The sequence below is a fragment of the Neofelis nebulosa genome, chromosome 6 (genome assembly GCF_028018385.1).
Source record: "Neofelis nebulosa isolate mNeoNeb1 chromosome 6, mNeoNeb1.pri, whole genome shotgun sequence".
NCBI lineage: Eukaryota > Metazoa > Chordata > Mammalia > Carnivora > Felidae > Neofelis > Neofelis nebulosa.
Genome location: NC_080787.1, coordinates 66,929,150 through 66,954,270, shown reverse-complemented (window position 1 = coordinate 66,954,270; position 25,121 = coordinate 66,929,150). Strand labels below are relative to the sequence as shown.

The window sequence follows — 25,121 nt, the reverse complement described above, 5'->3', positions numbered from 1 at the left end:
TACTCTCTTGAGTACCTTGGACTCCCAAACTTTTGATGCCACCAAGACTGCGAATCCATTGAACAGATTTTTCATTATCCATCAACTCACTAGATGGCCTCTCTCTCTTATTTATTTAGTTTAAATTCTATGGTCACTTGCTATAATCACTCCCTTTGTACACGACTGACTCTCTTGCCCCATTCTTGCTTCTAGTACTCACCTGTCAAAACCGGAAACTTGTTTAAATCTATGTCTTTACCCTAGTGTACATGCTGGACGAGATCTCCCTGACTAGTCTCTCTTCAGTTTATGACCATGAACCTCAGTCGGGAGGGTGGAGGGCCTAGGGCTGCCGACTCATCATACTCTGTGGTCCCTGGACTCTCCTTTTCTCTTAGAAGACCCTCTCCTTAAATCTCCAACCTCTTCTCACTCAAATTCACTCTCAGATGATGAACTTTTTCCTCCATCTCTTAGAAAATTTAATCAATCAGAAAAGAACTCTACAGACCCCAACCAATTCTTCTCCCAACGTATCAGCATCTATATCCCTATACTCTTTTTTCCACCTGTTACCATAGATCAACTATTCATTTCCTCTCTGAAGCCAAACCTTCTATTTATATATTAGTTCCCATTTTATTTTAGCTATTTGAGAATGTCATTCCAGAAATTCTCCCCTCTCCTCCTATATCATCACTCCCCTGACCCTTTCTACTGGATTATTCCTTTAGCATATGACTATTATGGTATTTCTATGGTCCATTCCTAAAATCCATTTTATAAAACCTTACCCTACTTCCCCCAGCAGCCCCCAGCCCATTTCTTTGCTTTCCTTTACAGCAAAACTCCTTGATCATTGTTTATACTGTATTTGCTTCCTCTAATTCTTTTTTCTTATTCTCTCTTAAATCTATTCAAATCCAACAGTTGCTCCTACCAAAATAATGAAGTAATAATTATTATTGCTAAACCTCTATATTGATAAATCCAATGGTTAATACTTGGCCATCCTACTTGACCCCATCCCCATCATACTTGACCTATTTGCAGTGTTTGAGACAAGTGATCACTCCCTTTACCTTGATACATTATCTTCGCTTGGCTTTCAGGACACCTAGTTTTCCTCCTACCTCCTGGTCATTTCATCTCAGTTTCCCTTGGTCATTCTTCCTTTTCTTCCTGATCCCTTTATGTTGGAGGCCTCAGGGCTCATCCTTGGTCCTTTCCTCTTTTATGAAATCTACTGTCATTCCCCTGGTGATCTTATCAAGTCTTCTGGTTTTAAACTTGGTTGTTCCAAGCATATAGATATCCCAGCATGTTCCACTGACTCCTTTTTCAAACTCCATGCCTTCATATTGTGTTGCCTACTCACTACTTCTATTTTTCTCTCTAATAGATACTGCCAAATTTGACCTCATGTCCAAAATTATACTGATCATCCTCACCCTGTCTACACAGCCTCTGCCTATTCCTCATTTCAGGTGATGACTTCCCCATCATGCCAGTTTCTCAGGTCAAAAAACTTGCGAGTCGTCCTTGACTCCTCTTATTTGGTTCTACCTTCCCAGTATATCCAGATTCTAGCCACTCCTCACTATCTCCACCATTTCTACTTTGATCTGAGCCAACCTGTACTATGGGAATAGTCTTCTAATAGGCTTGCCTGCTTCCACTCTCGCTTTCCACCTGCAGGCCTATCACCCTGAACTGACTGAGCCACCCAGGTGCCTCTATGTTCTAATACATCTTGAACCAAGGTGAGTTTACTGATAACATGTTTGAATATCATAGCAAAGTTAAATTGCTAGACAAGTTTTTAAATACTTATTCTCAATCTATACTTACCTTGCCACAGGATCTATAACAGAATTTGCAGACTGGCACTGGTCGTCTCTGGCTACATTTTGAGTAGTATTGCCTTGTGTGACCACATGGCTGGGCTACACCTTACTTCTACCCCTACCTCTCTGACCTCATCTACCACTCTCTCTTTCCCTCATTCCCCTGGTCTCCTTTGGTGTAGCAGCAATGCTCACGTCTCAGGGCATTTAGACCTGCTATTTACTGTTTCACAAAATTGTATACATTTATGGTATGCAGCTTAATGATTTGATATATTCATACACTGTAAAATATTCACCAAAATTAAGCTAGTTAACATCTCTATCACCTCACGTAGTGGTAAGAACACTTAGCAAATTTCAAGTAGATGGTAAAGTATTACTACCTATCATCACCATGCTATACACTGGATTCTTCTTTCAGGGTTGAGGGGACTTGGCTATCTCTCCCTCATGCTTTCAAGTCTTTGCTCAGATCTTGCTTTCTCAGACTCCTATTTATAGACCCCTCTCCTTTAGCACACCTGAGCCCCCTTAACCGGTTCTACTTTCTCCTTCTTTCCACAGTACTTACCAACATTTATTATTTATTTATGTTTATTTTAGTTTCTGTATCCCCCTCCTAAAAAGTAAGTTCCTCGAAGGCAGAGATTTTTGTCTGTTTTGTATTCTTAGGTATCTAAACCTAAAACAGTTCCTGGTCCAACAGGAGGTGCTCAATAAACATTTTTGAATGCTGAATCTGTGACATTTTTAACCCCTGTACTTACCTTTATACCTGGAAATCCTTCTAGTCCTGGCAACCCCATTGCACCAGGTTCTCCCTGTTAAATATGAACATAGGAAATTCAGAAACAATGACCAATAAAGTTTTTTAAGCATTGGTTTCAAACACAAAGATTTTTTTGTTTGCCAAAAAGTATCCCCTCAAACACGGATTAGCAATTTAGCAAGTAATCTGTATGCTCTATTTTCAAACATCTGCATTCTTGCATTTGGTGTTTGTCAACAGTTTGAGGATTAAGCTAGTCCCTGGAGAAGTATGAATATAATTTCTGATTAATTATTTTTATTCTGATTAAGAATCTAATTAGAATGAATCCCTCTAGTCAGTGATAATGCCAATTTCAATAAGAATTAAAGGAAAGGCTGGGCTTTAATGAAGTTTGCCTATTTGTGAGGTACCCAGAGATGCTAGATGACCAGAGAATATGGCTAAACTCCTTAAGAGCAGAGGAAGATGAAGGTCTGATAGTAAAGTTGACCATCCTTCAGTATTCTCCACAGCAGGACATGAATTGTGAATGCTTCAGAGGATGGCCCAGAAGCAGCATCTCCGGTGATTCTAAAAGTTATAGCTCAAGCTCATGGGTCACTGGGAGAAGATAGGTAAGCATTTCCATTAAAACAAATCTTTTACATATTCTAGTGGATGGTCCCAGGCCAACTGGAGACTGCAGGTTCTCAAGGAATATATTTTAAAAAGTTACTTTTGGGATGAGCACTGGGTGTTGTATGGAAACCAATTTGACAATAAATTTCATGTATTGAAAAAAAAAAAAGAAAAGTTAGGTGAAGGACACTGCTAACTTTGGGCAAATAAACATTAAGGCTTTTAAATTAAGAGAGATAAAGTAGGTAGTTGTTCGATACATCCTTGTTAATGAATTAATGTTAACTGCAAATATTTTCTTAGGACACTGGATGCTTTCAACATAATCACATAGAAAAGGAGCTTTCATTCTCTGTAAGTATATTTTTGCATGCATAATTCTACTCTGCTTCAAAATATGACAAAGGCTCCAACTTCCATTATTATTTATGATACTGTCCTTATTACAGAATACTTAATGAATAGGCAGATGACTTGATACTTCTCATGCCTTAGAAATCTTTTTAAAGGTCCACTAATATGTAACCTGTCAATCAGACGAAAAAAAAAAAAGATGTTCAGATTCTATTCTGCATAAAACTCTGTAAAAGAGGTCCTGGATTATTGACAAAGGAAATGAGCTCTTTGATTCTCTTTGTTTACATTCTCAACAGTCCTTAGGACAGAGGAAGGTGGTCACCCAATCAATCAATATTTATTTGAAAGTAGTTAATAATTAAATATTTAATTGATGCTGCTTATAAATTAAATACCAAAGGAATTAAACGGGGAACCTCAGAAGATAAATTCAATTAAGGGTAATTTTTTTCTATAAAGGTTTACTGAGAAGATTAGAAACAGTGGTGTACATCTACCGTCATGGCAAACGAAGGATGCCGAAGAGTAAATCTCTCCCCCCGCCCCCCACTGCCAATTGACTTTTTCATTTTCTACTCTGACCTATAATTCTACCATTCCTGGCTTATTTTTATGGTAAGAAAGTATTATTTTTCTGTAGGGGACAACTGGTGTGAAATGAAGGGAGGTGCACGGTGGTGGTGACAGAGGGCCCAAAGAATCATTTCAACGGTATATGTAAGATAAACCTGAGGGTTTACACAGTGTTTATTTCATTATATTCCAGATTTCTGTTTTTTGCTTCACCCACTTAAATCACATCTCTAAAAGCAAGGAACATCCTTCAGTCAGTTTTTATCCTTTATCTTTTGTTGTAGCTAAGAAATTTGAAGCTTAATTCCTTCAAAGTCTGCTCAAATCTGTGTATATTTTTGTTGCTACCTGTTTTCCAATCCAAGTGAATTATAACTTATTCTTTATTATAATACTTTTAAAAATATGTTATGACCTTGATATGCAATTGTTAATGAAAAACTTGAAAGAATATTCCAGAAAAGTCAGTGTGAAGTCTAGGTGCCTCTACATGATTCAGAGGGGCTGTGAGTCAGTATGAGAGGGAAAGACCAGCAAGAAACTTTTATCAACAAGATAAAAGAAATTTGAAGTTAGAGTGGAGGATATGATTGGTGAAAGCATAAAAATTGTTAACAGATAAAAGGGGGGCTACATGAAAAAGAAAACAAAGGAAACTTCTAAATTACATTATTGGGGTTCAGAAACTGGTACTATCTAAATTGAAATTATGCTTTCAGAGGTAAAACTGGCTCTTAATATATATTGGCCAATAACAAAATATATGTGCTTTAATGCATGTCCTTTGAAAATATATTTAGATATGCAAAGATTACCTTGTATGCTTCTTGTGGTCTTTAAAATTTACTCATCTAGTTTTACTAAACTGTATTGTGATGAAAGGGACTTAATTTTTTTCACATGACAATGGAAAATAATTTGAAAACTTTATTTCAGTTTCAGGCATATCTGACTTTCAAGCATACTGTATAAATCAAGGTTAAAATGTTAACACAAGTGCAATATGAGAGAACATATTCAAGGACATATGTTTGAGAAGAACATGACAGGAAAAACTACCAAGGAATAAAGGGAATCTAATAAATTTGGCAGAACCTTCAGAATGATGCTCCATGGCTGAGAAGGATGCTTGAGAACAACTGTTACCCTCTGGGTAGCTGGGGACATGATCTCTTCCCATGCTGAGTGTTAACCTCCTGATACACCTAATAAGCAGGTTTATGACAGCATACCCCATTTCCTACAGAATAACTGCCTAAGACATTTCAAAGCAAACACACAGTCCCTTTCTTTTTGGAGGGAGGGGTAGGGAGAGGCTGGGTACATACTAAGGAATTCCTTTCCAGTAAGTATTTCTCTTCCACAATCTACCTAACACTGAGTTAACCATCAAAATAATGCTAGCAGAAAAAAGTGCTCCATTTATTAGGAACTGCATTCGTGCCTTCCTCCATCACAGAGCGATTCTGAAAGTATCCTAATAAAAGAGACAAATGCCAAAGGCAGTGGCATCAAGACCAAAGCATCTTAAAAATGAACGCATTGCTGGTATTTCCTTGGTTTCCTGCCTCCTGCTTCCAACATGTTAACTGATGAACATCTGAGAAGACAGGCCATCTTTTCCGGATGTTCTTTGTTCAAACTTTAATAAAGACTTATTTTCTAAATGACACAAAGCATGGGAACATACATACCACTGGACCAGGGTCTCCTTTTGGGCCCTACAAGAAAAACATGGGAAGTCACTTTGAAAATAATGATGGAAAAGCAAAATTATAGAATGTAGAGCATTTTAATACAATTTGTTTTATACACAGGAAATATCTGCAGGTTTTATTTTGCTACGGTTTGGATTTGAAGAATAAGATGAAGAAACACAACTTGATGGAACCCCCACGAGCGTGACTGCTTGGACACTGATTTTGTTCTTAGATGTACAATCCAGAAAGTGACACCACCATGCAGAATGCTGTTTTTCGTGATTTAGGCTGTGTATGTTTGCTCTATTTATTATAATTGGTTATCATTTATTTCCTACTGCATAAGATTTTGGTTATATTTGTAACATGTATTTTTTTCAGTGAACTTAGGAGTTGTTCGTTTACTTATTGTGGTTGTTCAGCTAAAGTATACTTGGTAATGAACAGCTCTACTCACAGGGGGGCCAGGGGGGCCTGGAAAACTGGGAACATTCACACCTCCCTTCAAAAAAGAAAGAACACCGTGAGAACAATTTATAGCAACTCATCACTGGAAAATAATTTTACATAATTACAAAAGTAAATACCTGGATTTTATATAAACTGCTCATTCCATTTCCTTCATTGAATGGTACACCCTTAGGAAAGCGATGAGATAAAGAATTATTCTTTTTTAACTTAATAGTCTATCTTTTATCTTTTTACCAAAAGATATTTCTCTGATTTTACTTTAGAAAGGGAGTTTAATGCTACAAGTGTAATAAAACCAAGTTTCTATTGTTGGCTTTTCAAAAGAAAATGTGTGTGTGTGGTGGGGGGCGGTGTGTGGGGAATGGAAAGGAATGTGAGCTGTACCTGGAGCACAGAGAGACTTTCAGTGAGGGTGTGATTAATGTTCGGGTCTGACAGATAAGACGCTAATGCATTCAGAGGAAAATACTATTTGCTCATTAAAATTCAGTTTCTGAATTGCCAATTTATGCTCACTGTTTACAGCCCGGTAACCTGCAGGCTATAACACGGTAGTGCTGATGAAGATGTCAATAGGGAGCAATTTGGCTACTGAAAAGTAATTTTTGCTATGGTCTCTTCATACTAAGTAGAAAATTAAAGTAAATGGGGGAAATGATGTTACTCACAACCCTTTGTGGATGTTTCTACAAAAATATATTCTGTAGAACAAAAGGGAATAAGAACTTCCTAATAAATCTGACCTGTGAATAGAAAGCTCCCTGGTAACTAACAGAAAGAGAACTAAATTGAGAATCTAAAAAATCATACAGTTTGGGGGCGCCTAGGTGGCTCAGTCGGTTGAGCATCCGACTCTTGGTTTTGGCTCAGGTCATGATCTCACAGTCATGAGATCGAGCCTGGAGTTGGGCTCCACACTCACAGCTCGGAGCCTGCTTGGGATTCTCTCTCTCCCTCTTTCAAATAATAAATAAATTTTAAAAAGTCATACATTTTGGCATTCAGGCAAAATTTGCATATAAAATTTTAACTGGGGCCTTTTATCCTTCTTTTAAAAATTTCCCAAAGAATCAACAACCTGCATTTTTCCCTTTTGTGATTTCCACATTTCAGTTACAAAACTGAAGAAGCCATCATTTCATTGTTTTTGGGTGATGGTGGCCAATGGTGTTCAGTGAATGGGATTTGTATACATCTTCAACACACTAGTGATGGAAGGAAAAATGTTCCATTCATTTATTCCTTTATTATTTCACTCACTCATTTGACAATTGTTGAATGTCTACTGTATTTTAGTGTGCTGAGTCCTTGTCAGATGAAAGATATTTTTGTCTGAGATTTCCAGAGAAGGTTTCTCATAAGAGACAATATGTAACTTATCTTGAACAGTGAATAGTTTTGAAGAATTCAGGGGAAGAAGATTTCCTAACCCCATGTAAAATATAGGTCCCTTTTGTGAACTCATGCTAATTTTGATTGTTATGTCCACAGGAGAGGGAGTGAATTGTAGGATTTGAGCCCCAAATGCTTTGTACCTTGCTTCTTTGTCAAGGGAAAAGGCAAGTAAACAAAATGAAGAACAGAGTTAAGAAAACAGAGTGCAAATCTTATTTACGTGCATAAAGTGTGTGACTGCATGCAGCCTAATAACATATCTTTCTTGCCTTCAGAAAGATGAATCCTGTCCCTTCTTAGGTGAGTTTGGTTTCTTAAAATATTCCTGTGAGGTAGGGTGGAAAAGAACATTTGGCCTGGACCAAGCTCTGCTGTGATTTAAGCGTGGCCCCACATGAGGGCAGACTTGCCACGGAGAGTGGTACCTCTCCTCTCCACAGTCCTCTTGACAAAGTGCACATCTGTCTCAATCGCAGGCACGAAAACATTGATGGCTCTTGTACATTTTATTTGCTATGTGCTATATAAATAGAATTTCTCTGCATCTCAGACATCGTGGATGATAATGAACAGATATAGCATAACACCAAATTCTGTACCAACTCACATAGCCAGAAGGGAGCTCTTTTAAAGCCCCTTTTTTCTATGTATGAGGCTCATTGAGGTTAAATGACTCTCCCCGGGTCTCTCAGGTAGGAAGTGGAGAGTCAGGGCACACACTCAGGTCTCCAGAGTCCAGAGTAGGGATGCCCGCAGTATGCAAATCTGAGCACTGCAAATTAGGGCTGCACTAAAGGGGAAAAATCAGGTCTCCCCAAAGCTTCATTGGCTATCATTTATATATCTATGTGTGTGTGTGTGTGTGTGTGTGTGTGTGTATACACACATATATATACACACACATATACTTATATGTATATATATATTATATATACACACACATACATATATAAAAGTTGATATATATGTATATACACACACACACACACATACGTATCAGACAACTTTTGTCCCTGAGAATATCTAAATGTAGTCTGATCTCTGAGTTATTAACATATATGAATTTAAGTTTTAAACCTGAAGTAACTCACAGGCGGTCCAGGTGGTCCGGGTCTCCCAGGGGGTCCCTCACTGCCCTGCAAGGGATATAGAGACCAAAAATCAATGGTTTACACATTTCTACACCAAGCTTATGAACCAGATTGTGCTTGCTCAGAGAGCTGTATTCTAAAATCAATATGATTTTGTTTCAGTCTTGCAAAGTCTTATTCAGCTTGGCCTTTTCTTTCACCTGGGAAAATACATTCCCAGACCACAGGAAAGGTGAATGCCTTTTCCCACACCCGTTCGGATTGCCAGGGTGTGAGCCCCAGGGATCAAGCTTATTTTTAGATGGAGCTAGGCTGCCTGGGGGATCCTGCCCTAGACTTTAAGTGTAGCTGGGGAAATTCTGTCCTTGTCGGGGTGCAGAGTAGCACACTTCCAAGCAGGGACAGGCTTGGGGATATGCCTTCCAGGGTCAGCCCCTCAGTTTCAGCCTCATCTCTACCACCTTCACCTTTGGGGAACCAGAGGACCATCCATATAATCTGACTAAAGTAGAAAATCACACCCTGTGTTGTGTCTTGTGGGAGGAGAAACTTCTTTCACTCCCTAAGGTAATATTAGACTTTACAACCAAGTCAGGCACATCCCGTTGAACAGAAGTGACTGTGGTACAACATTGTTTAAGGAAAATGTTCTTTAAAGTTTAAACAGCCTCAGACATTCTGCTTACAGGAGAAGAAGACTAAAAATGGAATTGTGAAAAATGAATTCAAGCTGAAACCTGAAAAATGGATTTCACTTTTGTTTTTATAAAACATACAATGCTTACGGATCCATATTAAGCAAAGATATTATGGTCCCTTTGATGCCTTTAACCAGGTCTTCCTGTAACTGTGCTTTTCTTTTAGAATAATAGCCTCATAAAATCTTTAAGTCCCTTAATGTCATGGGAATGGCAAGAAACGGTTAATTAAAAAAGAATCCAGAGACAGTAAAATTCCTGCCTATAATGCCCCCAAATTTTGAGGGATTTCAGTTCATATCCATGACTTTGATGAAGGATTTCATTCCAATCTCCCCACTTTCTTCCAGTAACAAAAAAAAGTGTCATAAAAACTATTTGTATCTTTATCAATGAAAATAAACCGTAAAGTTTTTATTGCAATGTAGCTGCCTGAGAATGAGTGACAACGAGTATATTGTATCTTTCCCCAAACTGCTTTGATGGTGGCTAGCTCTCTAAGACATGTCATCTGCTGGTGACTGCTAGCAGTGTCCTCCAGGGAATTATGTCATAGTTCTCATGAACTATGAAAGCACAACAAACAAGGAAAAATATGTGCCTGTTGAAAAGACTCTTTTTTCCTGGCACAATTAAAAGTCGTATTTTCATCCTTGATTGTGCCCCAAAGCTCATCTCAGTGTGGAATTCCCATTAACTTCAAAAGGCAAATCTCTGAATAATTTCCATAGAGAACAGAGAAAAAAGGCTGGTGGGGTTGGGCAAGCTTCTTGGGAAGACTATCAGAAAAAAATGTGCAGAGACTATCTAAAATAAACACATGGCTCCTTTCAAAAAATTTTTTTTTGAATTCCTTTGCTTCGTGATGCCACTATGCCCCATTTTGGTCATTTCAGGGTAGAAGCCACCTGAGTAGCTTAAGTGGATTCTTGATTCTTACTCCCCTCATTTGAGTACCTAATCTTATTTCACTTGTTGGCTGGCTGTGTCTGGACTTACAGTGTGGAGCCGATTTAGACCTAAAGTGGGTAAACATATGAAGCCCTGTGGTCTTTCTGCCTGAGACTCCTCTGACCATAGCAACCCATCTGTCCAATCAACTGGACTCCCCAGAAAACAAGTGTCCTAATTCCTTAGTGAATTTCCCCTATGACTCTCAAAGGACAGAACTTCCAGATTTTCTCAGCGAGCTGTCTGAAGCCTTGGTACCTGTGGCTGGAGTTCCTGATACAAACCATCTTACCTGCACCTCTTCAGAAGGCTTCCCGCACTCCATCCTCGTACATAGCCAGATGCCAGGACCCTGAATCCAGCTTGGACTTTTACTATATGGCACCAGTGTTCTATTCATTCTTTTTCCCTAGGAACCTGTATTCAGACCAATTTTTGTGTGTATGTCCTTTCAAGCCCCCTACCAGAGTAACTATTCCCTGACATTATTCCTACTTTCAGGCTTTGCTTGATTTTACAGATCTCTCTGTGAATGGTCTCACCTTGCCATCCCCCAAGCCCCAGTTGAGAGAGTAAGTGAGGCATTTCCTCTGTACCTTGTCACCCTTTATTCCCATGGGGCCAGGATGTCCAGTTCTTCCTAACAAGCCCTGTAAAACACAAAACCAAGTTTGTTACACAAAAAACAACTAAATGGCCAAAAGGCATTGGAAGTTGGTTGCTAAAACTGATATGTTTTGAAGGTCATTTGATCCTAATTAAATCAGTCCTATAAGCTTATATGTCTTCAGGCTGATACAGCAGCTGTATCCTGCTGATAAGCCCTTGCAAGGGTAAAATTTGTATTTGTGGTCGCTTTTTCACCTTGGCCAACCACATTTAATGACCTTAATTGGAACCTTTTGATACATTTAAGAATTTAGCCTTGCTGTTTAAATGGCAATTTACATAACATTATGCCTTCCTAAATGAGCTATAATTTTGGTAGCGATCAACATTTTAAATCCTTGAAGACACGGTAGAATTAACAACGTGCATATTAAGTTATGCGATCTGCATCCTACCAGTGGAAAATATAATTTAATTTTAATTCTTCTTTGAGAATGGATAGTGAAAATAACCATGGTTCTTTTCACAGCTCTTCTCTTAACTTTTAATTTTAATGTAAAATTTAAAACCAGGTTTGTTCTATATAACTGTGGTGAAGGCATAAATGATAAGATTTTAATTATGGCGAACCCATGCTTTACAACACAAAGGAACATGATCACATGCCTACTCATGTGGGAAATACAATTTGCATGGGAACTCAAATGAATTGCTGGAGAAGTTGAGACTTGAGTAGGGTTGCTAGATTTAGCAAATAAAAATACAACATTTGGGACCAACTTATGCTAAAAACGTTATTTATTTATATGAAATTCAAATATGACTGCATGTCCTGTATTTTAACTGGCCACTCTACACTCGACAGCACATTAGTGACAGGTTGGGCTTAGCAAGTAAGAAAGGAAAAGAGATATTCACCTAGTGGAAAAATGGAATATGTTTTATTATATAATATTTAGTTTAGGTGAACAGTTTTTAGGAAAACAGTATAACCAAAGACCACGATGTTGTGTTTGAAGGGCAGTGAAAAAAAGGTGTTATCTAAAGTAGATGGTATTTTAATGGATAAATAGGCAAAAAATAAATTGAATCTGATAATCTTTGGCCCATCTTTTTCCCTTTAAAAATGTATATTCTTAGTTTATGGTGCTTAAGAATGTAAGGGTGTAAACATATGAATATCTCTTACAAAGGTTAATGATGAAAAATTATAAATAAAAAATAGAATGCTCCTTTACATATAACTTCTATTCAAATAGACTAGCTTAATTACAGACTGCTTCTACTCTCATAGAATTCTGATGACAAATCTCTATGAACCTGAGCAGCCTTAAGTAATACTAAATGAAAACTTGAGACATGGGATGCTATTTTTCTAGGCAACAGCTGGATAATCTACATAGACACACAGAGAACAAAAGGCAATGTGGAATCTAGTTCACCTTGCATCATCCCAGCGGATGGGAACTGTGAATGGAATAGCTTTAGTGAATACTTACAGGGGGTCCAGTGGGGCCTGGAGCACCTGGAAGGCCTGGAATTCCTTGAAGACCCTAGAAGAAATAGTTCCTATCATAAAATCTGTTACATAGTTAGAAGCAAGGCATTTTAGTTGATCAAATATTTTGACTATTGAAATTAAACATCTATGTTGGCTAAAAACATGATATAGATGATAGATACAAATACCTGCTTTCAAAGGGTAAGGATGGCCAGCTAAAATGCCATGACATGGAATCTGCAGCAAACTTAATTTAATGTGTTTGGTGATTCATAGAGCATTTCTGATCTCACAGAACCACCCCATCAACAATAGCATCACTGAGAATCTGGCACTGCTAAGCATGGCCATACACATTTCGGATTGGCAGAATGCCATCAAAGAAATACACGATTACACTAATGCTTCATTCAGCTAGTGGAAAAATGGAATATGTTTTATGATATAATATTTAGTTTAGCTGAACAGTTCATTATAAGAAGAAATTTGGCTCATCAGTGAATTTAAATTTAGAACCCTTTAATGGCTTAAGCATAAAAGTGAATGAATATCCCCTCCTTCTCCTTCTCGGAGTTGTAGAATAATGCTAATGATACTGGGTAGGGTTTCAGATACTGATATATTTATATATTCGAAGAAGAGCTGGTAATGTTAACTGTTAGCTTCTGTAATTAATTTTTTTCTTTTACCAAGTGTGTCAACAACAAAATATTAGTTAAATAAGCTATGTAAAATAATATAAAATATTTTGCAACTTTTAAAATCATGTTTCATCAAACTACTGGCTAACATAGGAAAATAAAAGTTACAAAATGTTACATAGAGTAACGTTTAAATTATTAAAAAATTATCCAGGCACTTCACGAAAGATGAGAATGCTAGAAGGTTCAAAATACCTAATCTGGAAACTTTGATGTCATATTTGTTTCAGAATTCTGAATTTTCTGATTTTTTAATAAAAATAACACAGTGCTAACATTAGATATTATGAAATTCTCCCAGTGCACCTGTGGCAGCACCCTCTAATAAACATACAAATATTCCTGTAGCAAAACATGAAATTTTTATCAAGTAGGATAAATAGATCAGCTCCATATGATTTCAGGTCATATTTGACTGCCAAAAGAATTTCCTGAAAATTACAGAAACATTTCCAAGGTTTTCAGAGGCTTCTGAACTTTGGGATTATAGATCATAATATTACTATTACCAACAGCCCTCCCTGAGCAGTACACATAGGGATAACTTTTATTTTTTTAGTGCTTTTGTGTATTTCACAAATTTTCTATAATAAAACTCAGGTGACTTCTATAATTAGAAATATGTACTTTTAAATACCCTTTTGTTATTTCAGATAAACATATGATGCATCAAGGTCTAGATTGAATGATAACACTTTCAGGATTTAATTTTCTTTGCTGAGTTATCTTTTTACATTGTCAAGCCATTCACTGTTATAACAAAGCTCTTTTACCTTTAACTGTGATGAAACATGCATTTTTATACACATTATAAATATTAGATTGACCATGGAAAAACTACTGCATATTTATTTATGAGATTCTACAGGACCAAGGTTCTATAGAGTCAAGGTTTTTGCGTCAGTGCGATCAATGAGCAAGTTCTGCCAGATTGTCCATCTAATGCTAAATGGGGTCATTTGTTACTTCAGGTTTTTTCATGTGATATGACATGAAGAAACATTGAAAAGAATCTCCTTGAACATGCTGAAATTCCTCATGAAATAAGACTTTGAGGAAAAATCTTATGTATGCTTATGTTAAAGAATGTGGATATATTCTTTCTTCAGGATGGTATCATCCTCACTGGCAATGCTGTGTGTGTGTGTGTGTGCGCGCGCGCACGTGCACACACCCACATGCACAAATGCATGCTTAGACATGTGTGGATGGAACACACTGGCATGTTGTATTGGTTCTTTTAACTCCCCACCCTTAACTTATTTATGGGCTTATAAAATTTGAACAGAAACAAATTTCCTTTGGAAATGGCACCTCTAAATGTCTGGAGATTATAAATGCCATACCACAAATTGCTTTATCTCAAAATACCCACATTTCCATAAAATTCTCTCTATATGTACATGTATAAGATATGGGTGTACATATGTATTCTTTTTTTTTTTTTTTTGCTACTTTTAGTCTCATTACTGAATCAGTCTAGAGATGCTGAGTGAGTCTTTAGGTAGTTTAATTTATAAGCTTGGGACTCATTAACCTTTGATGACCACATTAAACTTTAAAATAAACCTTAGTCCATAAATAAAAAAAAATCATTCTCAGCAGCTTTCTCTGAACAAGCTGAAATTTTGTAATAAGGGTAAAAGTTACTATGGATGCATAAAGGGCAGTAAGATAATTTTAGAAGACAAGATGGTCATTAAAGAAGACAAATACATATTAAAGAGTAGCAGAGTCAATTTAGCATATAATGCCAAACTAAAATCCAAAATAAAATTTATTGCATAGATATTCAAGGGTCATTAGAGCTAAGTTCCTTCTCTGAACGGAGATTTTGATTTTGCAAGTCCTAGCTTAGTTGTGACCAAGAATATTTATTTTTCCATTGCTGTAATTTATGGCTGACAATATTTTTCATGGCCTATTTATCAATTATTATCCTGAAATATTGTAGGAAAATCTGCATTCCAAGCAAGAATTCACTCTATGAGAGGTGAGCGTGTTCTATTAGTGTCTTATAAGTTGCCACTTAGTTGTGAAACATCTGCAAAAAATGTAGAGGATACTGTCACTTTCCTCAGAGCAATGAGCAAACAGGCAACTCCTCTCTCTAAGTTCCCAAACAGATTACACTGAAGTCCTCAAAGAGATGAGGTACCCCTCTATCTTTCCACTAACAGAACAGACATTTGAGATTTGGTAAGACTAGGTGTTATGCACATATTAAAATAGCATAGTTTGCTGGCCAGTTGGGGATGCACACATTCTTGGTCAAAGTTTCATTCACCTAAATAAATCAATAAATTATACTTTCAGGTAGTATCTGAGTTCAAGTAGAAGACAAGACAATATTCTTTATTTCCCATCTGTCTGGGAGGAAAAGCCCCTCCAAAAGGCTCAACTGAGCTAGTGTGATATTTCAGGCTTATTCCTACTATTCATGGGAAGTGAAGACACAACTGAAAAGAATCTCCTTCTGAACTTGCTGGAATTCTCCATATGACAAGAGCCTTGTGCAAAATTTTGTGTGCTCTCAGTTAAAGAATCCATAAGATCCACAGTACTTTGCCTTTCCATGGTTTCAGTTACCCACGGTCAACCCCTGTCTGGATGCACATGATCCTCCTTCTGACTTATTATCAGATCAACAGCAGGCTAACACTATGTCACAATGAATGCCTACGTCATTCACCTTGCTTCATCTCCTCACATAGGCATTTTGTCATTTCACATCATCACAAGAAGGATTAGAGTACAAAAAGATATTTAGAGACAGGGAGAGACTACATTCACATAACTTAGATTAGAGTATGTGATAATTACTCTAATATTTGTTATTATCGTCAATCTCCTACTGTGCCTAATTTATAAGTTAAACTTTATCATGCGTATGTGTATATAGGAAAAAACATAGTATATATAGGGTTTGGCACTATCTGCAGTTTTGGGCATACACGGGGGGTGGGGTCTTAAAACATATTCCCACAGGTATCGGGGGTCTACTATATTTAAGAAAGAACACAGTAGGCAGTTACCACTGAGCTGCAGTTGCTCACTAAGGCCAGTGCTGCCTCCTGCTTGCCGAGCTCCAGCCAAAGAAGGGAGGTAAGTAAGGAGGTCTCTGGACCAGGGCTCCTATAAAGCGGACTGCCTGCAAATCCACAGCAGGTGGGAAAGTACCCAGGAAGCAACGGGCTACAAAAGCTGCTGGTAAGAGCGCGCCCTCTACTGAAGGGGTGAAGAAACCTCATCATTACAGGCCTGGTACTGTGGCACTTCCCAGAAGCAGATGCTATCAGAAGTTCACTGAACTTCTGATCCACAAACTTCCTTTCTGTGCTTCCAGAGTGCAGCTACTGGTCCTTTGCAGGAAGCAAGTGAGGCCTATCTGCTGGGTCTCTTTGAAGACACCAACCTGTGTGTCATCCATGCCACATGTATAACAGTTATGCCACAAGACATCCGCTAGTACATGGAGAACATGCTTAAGTATCCACTATGATGGAAAACATTTCATTCTTTACAAAAAAGAAATTGTCTTCTTCTTGTCACTGCTGGTTCTGGGGTCAAAAGGTACCTAAGTATATGCTTGCAAGTGAAAAAAATAGGGGACAGAAATCAGGTATTGGCAGTTTTTCCATTTTCATTTGTGTGTGAATTTTTAATATAAACGCAAGGACATAAAGCATTAATGCAAGTCAGTATGTTTCAGTAAACACGTTTTAGCAGTTCAACTTTATAACAATTATAAATAAATCTGCTAAATTTTTCTGGACAATGCCAGCATTTGGATTTTTTAAAAACAAGTACATTTCTTATTGACGGCAACTAGGAGGTATTTGTAGCATTTTTATCATAGAGTAGATTCTATCCGTTCCCTGTGCTTTTCTGAGTTGTCCTACATGCAAGTACATGTTTTTAATGTTGTCTATCTTCTGTGCTCTTCGGGCAAGTTTGCTATTAAAATGCATAAAACTATATATATAAAAAGAAAGAACATACTAAAATAATGGAACGATAATAACGATGGATTTCAGTTTACCAAAAGAGCAAGGTATCGTGTAGAATTAATCAAAACTAACTTCTAATAAATTTAACTTAGAGTCACTTATAAAAAACCTGAATTCCAATTATTTCCTGATCTTTTTATTATTACTTTCTCAATTCCTCTAAAGCCTACTCCTTGGAGCTAGGCAGTTAAATTAAGCTGTTAGACTATTAAAATCAGAGATAGGGCTTGTACATTAGTGAAACTTTCTGTGAAGCATGAAGAAACAAAAGTCAATAACTCTTATTTTGAAAATAAAATGCCTTTACTGCTTTATTTATGGATGAAAATAAATGTTGTATTTCTTTGTTTTTAATTTTTAACTTGAAGAAAAGCAAGCCAATTCTCACAGTTTTCTAAAATAGAATCAATATTAAAAACAATAACACATGGTGATAATTTGTAATGTGAAATATAACTCTGACTCAAAAAATAGATCTACTTTATACCGTTATGATTTTCAGTACTAACATCAAGGTTAATATATGCCAGATGGCTTACTTACTTTCATTAAGAATTATTAGCATCAAAACTGTTTAAACTAACAACAATTCATCATCCTAATTGGTTTTTCTAAGAGTTAAGGTAAATTATGCAGGAAAAGAATGATATCCTGAGCATCACCATGGCTTAGAGTCAGAAAATTATACCATCGTCTCAAAACTAATTTGACTTTGAACCTTCGTCAGGGGGTAGGCAGCTGGTCTGAACTAGTTGAATCAGATCCTTTTGATAGTTTTTTTTTCCTCCCAAGAGTATGAAAGTTGAGCAGAGACACAGACAAACCAAGGTCACTAAAGTTGAATCATGTTACAGCAGTGTCCCAGGGAAGTTCTGCTGAGTTCTGGAGCTGCCCTTTTTCCTAGGCTGGTTTTTCAACTATTTCTTCAATTCTACTAGCTACCTTGGGATTCTATGCAGTAAATCTCCTTCCTCCTTCTCCTTGCTTTTATCTTGAGAGAGCTGGAATTGCTACCTGCTACATGAAAACAAAAACATAGTAACTGACCTGTCAATTCTGTGCTCTAATTTCCTTATCTCAAAAACTAGACCATACAATACATCAATGGACAATACATACAACTGGACAATACATCAACGTATTATTATTTAAAATGTGTTGACATTTGAAATAACCTACCTTAATCTTTGTTTTTATTTGATTTAACATTAAACATGAGCTATAGAAGAGTTGCTGTCCTTCCTCCGAGTCACATAAAGAGAATCGATAGCAGGACTATATTATCAGAGAAGAGTCTCACCTCGTCACCTTTGTCTCCAGGTATCCCAGGGTAGCCCCGCTCTCCTTTGCTTCCCTAAAAAGACAAGAACTTCAGCTAGTATACTGAATCATTCTGTCATCTTTTAAAACAATGAAAATATCTCTTCTTAGTACATTTGGGACATGTAATTTGGGCAGAGTCAGGAAACAAATAAATGACTTTGCATGTGGCTTTTACACCACTTTTCCAAGATAACTTTCATAAAAAGTAGTGTGTTTAGAATGAGTTTTGTTGGGGCACCTGGGTGGCTCAGTTGGTTAAGCATCCACCTCTTGGTTTTGGCTCAGGTCATGATCTCACGGTTTGTGAGTTCGAGCCTCGCATTGGCTCTATGCGGACGCTGCTTGGGATTCTCTCTCCCTCTCTCTGCCTCTTCCCCACTCATGCTCTCTTTCCCAAAAATAAATAAAATAAACATTAAAAAAATTTTTAAATCGGTTTTATTTTTCACACTGAATTGGAGGTACCACAGAAAGCAGAGGAGAAACTGCCTTACCTTTGGTCCCTCTCTGCCTGGGATTCCTGGAGGACCCCGTGGTCCTGTATCACCCTAGAGGACAGAGCAGTAGAGAAATGAGAGAAGGTACTATGTGTAACCTACAGGGCCCATCAACGTTCAGCCTGCCATCTTACCTTCTGGGTGATATAATCATACTTTCCAGGCTCACCAGCGCCTATTTCTTCTCCTTTGTGGCTTTTCAGCCCAGGGACACTGGCTTGGCAGTTGCCACAGAAGTTCTAATGAGTATAGAGATAAGGTTACTGAGAGATTCAGCAAAGTAATCTATAAAAGAGAGATCTGATCAGATATGAACCTCTGTCAGAGATGAATGACAGAGCAACTGATATATCACTACTTTCAGAGAATTGATCCAATTTGAAAAGACTATTTTTTCGTGAGGTAAAAACTACTTATGAAGCTAGTCAATTATATCTGTTGATGACATTGGTGACCTTTGTAAATCATGTCTATGATGATACTGAAATGGAAGATTCCAAATATATAAGGAAAAGACACATAAGTCAAAAACACAGACTGTTTCAACTGTGTAACTGTATGTCTAAAACGAGAGGCAGTAATAAAGTTTAGAATAACTAACAAGATTACAGACTTCATACAGCCAATCGCATAAATCATTAAAAAAGAGAGAAAGAAAGAAAAAGTTGTGAAGAAAGGATCTCTCTTTCTGAGAGCAAAATTAGTTGGAGAACCGTACACACAGTTTACCAACATTTTGTCAGTGGAAGCACTCATGTGAGAAATAATTACTTGAGTGACTTGGACTTGACTTCTATGTCAAATCCAAGTGCAGATAGGAAATCTAAGTGGAATTACCTTTCCATTGCCTCCTCTGTAACCTTTAGCTGATGTGGAAAGGCTTGAATATAAGTGTCTGAGCCTACAAGATAAACTCCTTATCACATTGCTAAAGAAAAAGTGTTTGTGAAAAGCCCTATAAAGGCTTATTTTTAAATTGTTAGAATAAGAATATGAACAGGAAAGGCACAGAATGGGGACCACTGAGAGGAGGACATAGTTTAATTTTAACAGTTGACAGACGGTAGGACAATATAGGCCTCTTTTCTTCTATCCCTTTCACCAAAGAGAAGAATCTTGAAATGTGAAAAGGGAACTGAAGCTTTCCATTGGCAAGAAAGCTCATGGATATTCGGGTTCAATATTTTTGACTCAGTGAATATCAGAACAAGTCTGATTTCCAAAAATATGCTCCTTGGAAGGCTAATTCTGTATGCTATTGAAAAGGTTCTGAGGCGATTTCTCTAAAAACAGCTGGATGAAAGAGTTCACTTCATGGTGGTCCTTCTCAGAGCTGGTATATATAACAAGGAGCCAGAGTGTGCGATATCTCCCAAAACTAATTTTGCCATTAGGATCTTTTCACACAGCTGATGTATTGGTAGAGGAATTAAAAAAATACATGTATATTTGTACATCCACCACTTATAATATCTCAGGCCTGACCTCATTTTCTTTAGGTTTGGATTGCCAGAATGGTAAATCAAGGGAAATGATTTGCCTGCCATGTAAGTGGCTCAACTTGAAAAAAGTCTTTAGATTTTTATATAGAGAGAATAAAGATGCATCAATTATCAGCCAGTGTACAATCTCACTCAAAGAGGGACTGGCACACAGATTAACCCAGAGGAAGGTCTTTGAAGGGATGTCATTTGGGCCTGGAATTATGTCAGTTCTTTACTACACTTTAATCAAGGGTATTTTTGAAAACAGAAAGCAGATGCTCAAATTCACTACATAAAGACTCTGAACAGAGAGGGAGACTTCATGTGTTGGGAAATAGGATCGGATTTTAAAATTACATTAAGTTGACCTAATAGATCCAATCTCCAATCTAAATCCCTGTATTTGGGGAACAACACACTTTCCTCTTCTATGGGATGCAGTGTGTTGGGACTGTCAGTGGAGGTATCCTGCCTGCCTCTCACCAATCAGCTTTCCTGGGACTCAGAAACTCAGGGAGATGATGTTAGGGCTCGAAAAGTGGTGGAGCACACTCATTAAAGGGATGCTGCCCTGGTGAAACTATCAATTATGTCCACTTCTGAGGTGTTTGTGTAGTCCTGGCTCTCCTTGTCAGAGTCTACTCACGGTCTTTTTGTCTATTCTGTGAGCCACCCCATATTCTGTCAGGATATGCATTTCTGCTGAAGTATATACATTTTGATCCTAACTATTCTGGGATGGTTAGGTATAACTCTTACAATCCTGCCACTTTCAACATTACTGCCCTTGTGAAGAACCTAAGATAATGTCTGGGGACCTGTGTTCCTGGGTTCATGTTACACTTTCTAGCTGTGTGACTCTGAGGAAGCTACTTAGCTACTTAGAACTTCAGTTTCTAATATATAAAACGGGGATACTAGCACAACCTAAATTTACAGGATTATTGTGAAGATTAACTGAGACGATTTAAGTAAAGCAGTGTATTGCCTGCCATGTAACTAGCTCAACTTATATAAGATTTTCCTAAAATCCCCCCAAATATTCTCTTTTGACTTAAAAGAAACTGTTGACTTCTGAAAGTCTTAAAAATCTCTAATATGTTTTTATATTTATATTTATGTTTATATATATATTCTCAAAACTAACATCCAGCAAACACTTATACTAGAATTCTTGAGTCTTTGAATTTAATTCAATAAATATTTAATTTAATTTAACAAATTAACAAATTTAGTAATTTGATAAAATTTATGTACGTCATTGTACAAACCACTGCGCTAAATGGTAGGAATATAAAATAAATCACATTTATACACATATAGCGTAAGTGTGTGTGTGTGTGTGTGTGTGTATACATATACATTGTCCATTCATATATAGACAGGTAGGACACATAAGGCTTGAGTATAATGTGAAGGGGAACAGATTTTCATATGGGTTCACTCAATCTTAGCATACCATGAATAAATATGCAAATACATAACCTTACAAGCGTCCCATTATCATTCTTTCTCATCTGTGTTACACATAAAATACAGGGTAGTATTAGAGAAAAAAATGGTAGCAAGATTTATCCCTTATGAGATGAATAATGGGTAGAGATAGTTTTTACTTAACAGAGTAACAGGTGTTAGGGCAATTGTTGGCTTTGGAATTTTGCAGTTCATTTTGTAAAATCCCATGACATCAAAGCACAGCCTTGTGAGCTGGCTGTTTATTGAGCAGCACTGGTTTTCAAGCTGGGACGGGTGAGGGTAGCTCCAGTGAGAAGGATTAGGTTTCATAGCAGTGAGCCAGGAGTGGTAAACACCCATAAAGAGAAAGCTTTCCCTCCAGAGGAGAGAATGGTCTACTCAAGGGTGTTGATGACACTGTTCCTCCCATGTAGCTCAACTCAGAACTACCACTTTCACCCCCCCCCCACCCCTTATACCCAAACAGACAGGGATGTAAAGAAGAAGAGAATGGAGGGGTTAGTAAAAGTGGCACAAGATACATAAAAATATGTGTTCCTTTTTCTATCTAAAAGATGTTCTGCCTTTTAAAAATGGAATTTTAGTTCATGCTAAGCAATTAACTCAGTTCTGACAAAGATTTCCTTCCTAATTTTTCCTAAAAGTTAATACATAATTTCTTACATAGCAACAGAATACCTTGAGCAGGACACCGATGTCTCCCAAGAGAGGAAGTGCGATCTGCAGTTAAGGAGAAAAAAAACCCAGTATGTGTTCATACATATACGTGCACATGATACAATACAAACATATAATACAATGCAGATGTTTTTTTCTCCAAGTGTCATGTCAGTTGAAATTTGTCATGGGGCTTCTAAGAGGCTCACTGTCAGAATGGTTGACTTTCATGTTGTATTTCATGTCACGAAATAGCCATATGACACCAGCAGACCTCATAACTGTATCTGAGAAATATTCACTACTCCTCTACTATGAACATGTAAACACACCCAGGTTGTCGTTCTGATTCTGCATCTCTATTTTATATTTCCATGACACGGCAACTTTTATGCCGACACTAATATAGTCTTGGTTTTAAATAATACATAAAGGTAAATCATTTATTAAACGGAAGTCGCCACTCTGCCAAGCAAATTATCAGGCTGTTGAGAAATATGAAAAGTACACAATGAATTTGCTTTAAAGTTCTTTCTCACTGAAGTTCAAAAGAGCCAATAGGTGGCTTACGTGATATGCAAGAGAGACACTGAAGGAACTTGGGCAGTGTTCCGGCCTTGTGTCTTAAAATGTCCTTTCAGAGAGGCACTGTAAACCCAAGTAATGCTTTATAAGAATTCTAGATGATGCACACATGATTCACTCAGCAGTGAAGTTAAAGTAAGGCCAAAATATGCCTCTGCACGTAGCTTATAAAGGCACTCACGGCACAGCCAGTGTGGGAGGGAGAAGGATTTGGGAGACTTAGAACCGAGAGGCCAGATTTGGATTTTATCATATAAAACTCTTAATACAATGTCATGTACCATATGGCCTCTCAAATTATAACTGCCGATTCTGAGGCTATTTAAAGGGATTTCACTGTTGCTCAAAGCAAGGTTCATCCTGAAATAAAACATTGGAACACACATTTAGTGCTTAAACCCATTTTTCAAGAGCCTACTCAAGCCAGTTTTTGTAATTTAATCACTTCAGTGTTTTAAGGCCACAGAATCAATGGATATTCACCCTGTTGTAGGTAACTTACCTGAAAACTTTCATTTAGAAAAATGAAATTCATTTAGTCAATGGCATTAGAAAGAATAGAAATTGTGGCTATATATTTTAACTCAATTTTCCATGGGATTGAGACATTATGTGCCAAGGCACAGCCTGGGGCAAAATTGTAGAGCTGAATTATACCCTTAGGAAATAAGTATTCATCACACACACAAAAATGCTGATGCAGCTTGAATTTTCACCCCTCTACAAAATAATGGGGATAAACAAAATCACCAAGCAGTTACTGAGCATTCTAATTAGTTTGGACAGCAAAAGTTGCTCGGTAGGCTATTTGGCTTCTGGGTGCATTAAAGATACATAAATCAGGCACATTCTGTTGACATACCGGGTCACCTGGGGGGCCTGGCAGACCTGGCTTTCCATCCCTCCCTGGAGCTCCCTGAAAAACAGAATCATTGTGTTCAAATCCTTGCACAGTGGCACGGGTGCAGAGTAAAATGCGTGGTGGGTAGGAGGAGGTACAGATGGTCCTTACATCATTCCCTGGGGTCCCTGGAGTTCCTGGCAATCCAGGGAGACCTCGAGGACCCTGGAAATGGGGGAAAATAGTTACTTATGGGGACAGTTTTTCAGTAATTTTCCCCAAGTAAGCAAGCTGGATTTGCTGTGCCAAATAACTTGGTTAAGTAGCTTACCTGAATACCTGGCTCTCCAGCTGGTCCTTGTGAGCCCTGAGTAGAATCAGATCCAATTATCAGAATTCCTCCAGAAATATCCATAAATTATGCAAGTGAGATCAAGAGCTATGTATTGTAACTTACTTAGTCGAACAACAGGGCTTGCCAACTTGCGCACACTGAAAACTCTCTCTGATGATGGCTAAGACTTTTGGATGGCAGGTAAACACTTAACCAGATGTCTGTTGCTTGGAACCTGAGCATGGCTTTGCTCAGATGCCTGGGATATCTGTCTCTCTCAGTACCATCATGTGTTCCTCCACCTTCACAAACACACTATGCACCCAAATTCTAGCTGTTCAGAAACTCCTGATAAAGTAATGGGCTCAGGACTTCCTTTCCTTTCTGCTTTCTACTTTCTACTTTGAGTCATTTCTGTATTTGAAGAAATTGCCAGAATCAGTGTTCAGTGACAGCAGTAGAAAGTAAAGCATCAATCAGCTATTCTTTTCTACTTTAGAAAATTGGAATTTGGGGTAATAAAGAGGAGGCTGGGAAATTATCAGTGAACCTAATGACAATAGCTCTATCCCTGTTACATAACCACAGACTGAGGAAGGAGGAACTGATGACCTAAGTAAGTAAAAGACTGGGTTCTCAGCTGTT

The 25,121-nt window shown here is 37.6% G+C and overlaps 1 protein-coding gene and 1 long non-coding RNA gene across 3 annotated transcripts in view; one reads left to right on the top strand and one right to left on the bottom strand.

Annotated features, from left to right (window-relative positions):
* COL19A1 (collagen type XIX alpha 1 chain) overlaps positions 1–25,121 on the bottom strand; it is a 350,374-nt gene that overhangs the window by 38,347 nt on the left and 286,906 nt on the right. For both annotated transcript variants that reach the window (XM_058734368.1, XM_058734369.1), the window contains exons 29-42: positions 24,474–24,509; positions 24,314–24,367; positions 24,164–24,217; positions 22,738–22,779; positions 19,234–19,338; positions 19,097–19,150; positions 18,580–18,633; positions 12,567–12,620; positions 11,055–11,108; positions 8,810–8,854; positions 6,440–6,490; positions 6,310–6,354; positions 5,847–5,873; positions 2,600–2,653 (exon numbers count right to left, since the gene is read on the bottom strand). In XM_058734368.1, coding sequence (XP_058590351.1) covers positions 2,600–2,653; positions 5,847–5,873; positions 6,310–6,354; positions 6,440–6,490; positions 8,810–8,854; positions 11,055–11,108; positions 12,567–12,620; positions 18,580–18,633; positions 19,097–19,150; positions 19,234–19,338; positions 22,738–22,779; positions 24,164–24,217; positions 24,314–24,367; positions 24,474–24,509 — 729 coding nt within the window. The remainder of the gene's footprint in view (positions 1–2,599; positions 2,654–5,846; positions 5,874–6,309; positions 6,355–6,439; positions 6,491–8,809; positions 8,855–11,054; positions 11,109–12,566; positions 12,621–18,579; positions 18,634–19,096; positions 19,151–19,233; positions 19,339–22,737; positions 22,780–24,163; positions 24,218–24,313; positions 24,368–24,473; positions 24,510–25,121) is intronic.
* LOC131514416 (uncharacterized) lies at positions 3,108–5,411 on the top strand. The gene is made up of 4 exons (XR_009263065.1): positions 3,108–3,218; positions 3,526–3,576; positions 4,039–4,194; positions 5,089–5,411. It is a non-coding gene; the product is annotated as an uncharacterized LOC131514416 (long non-coding RNA).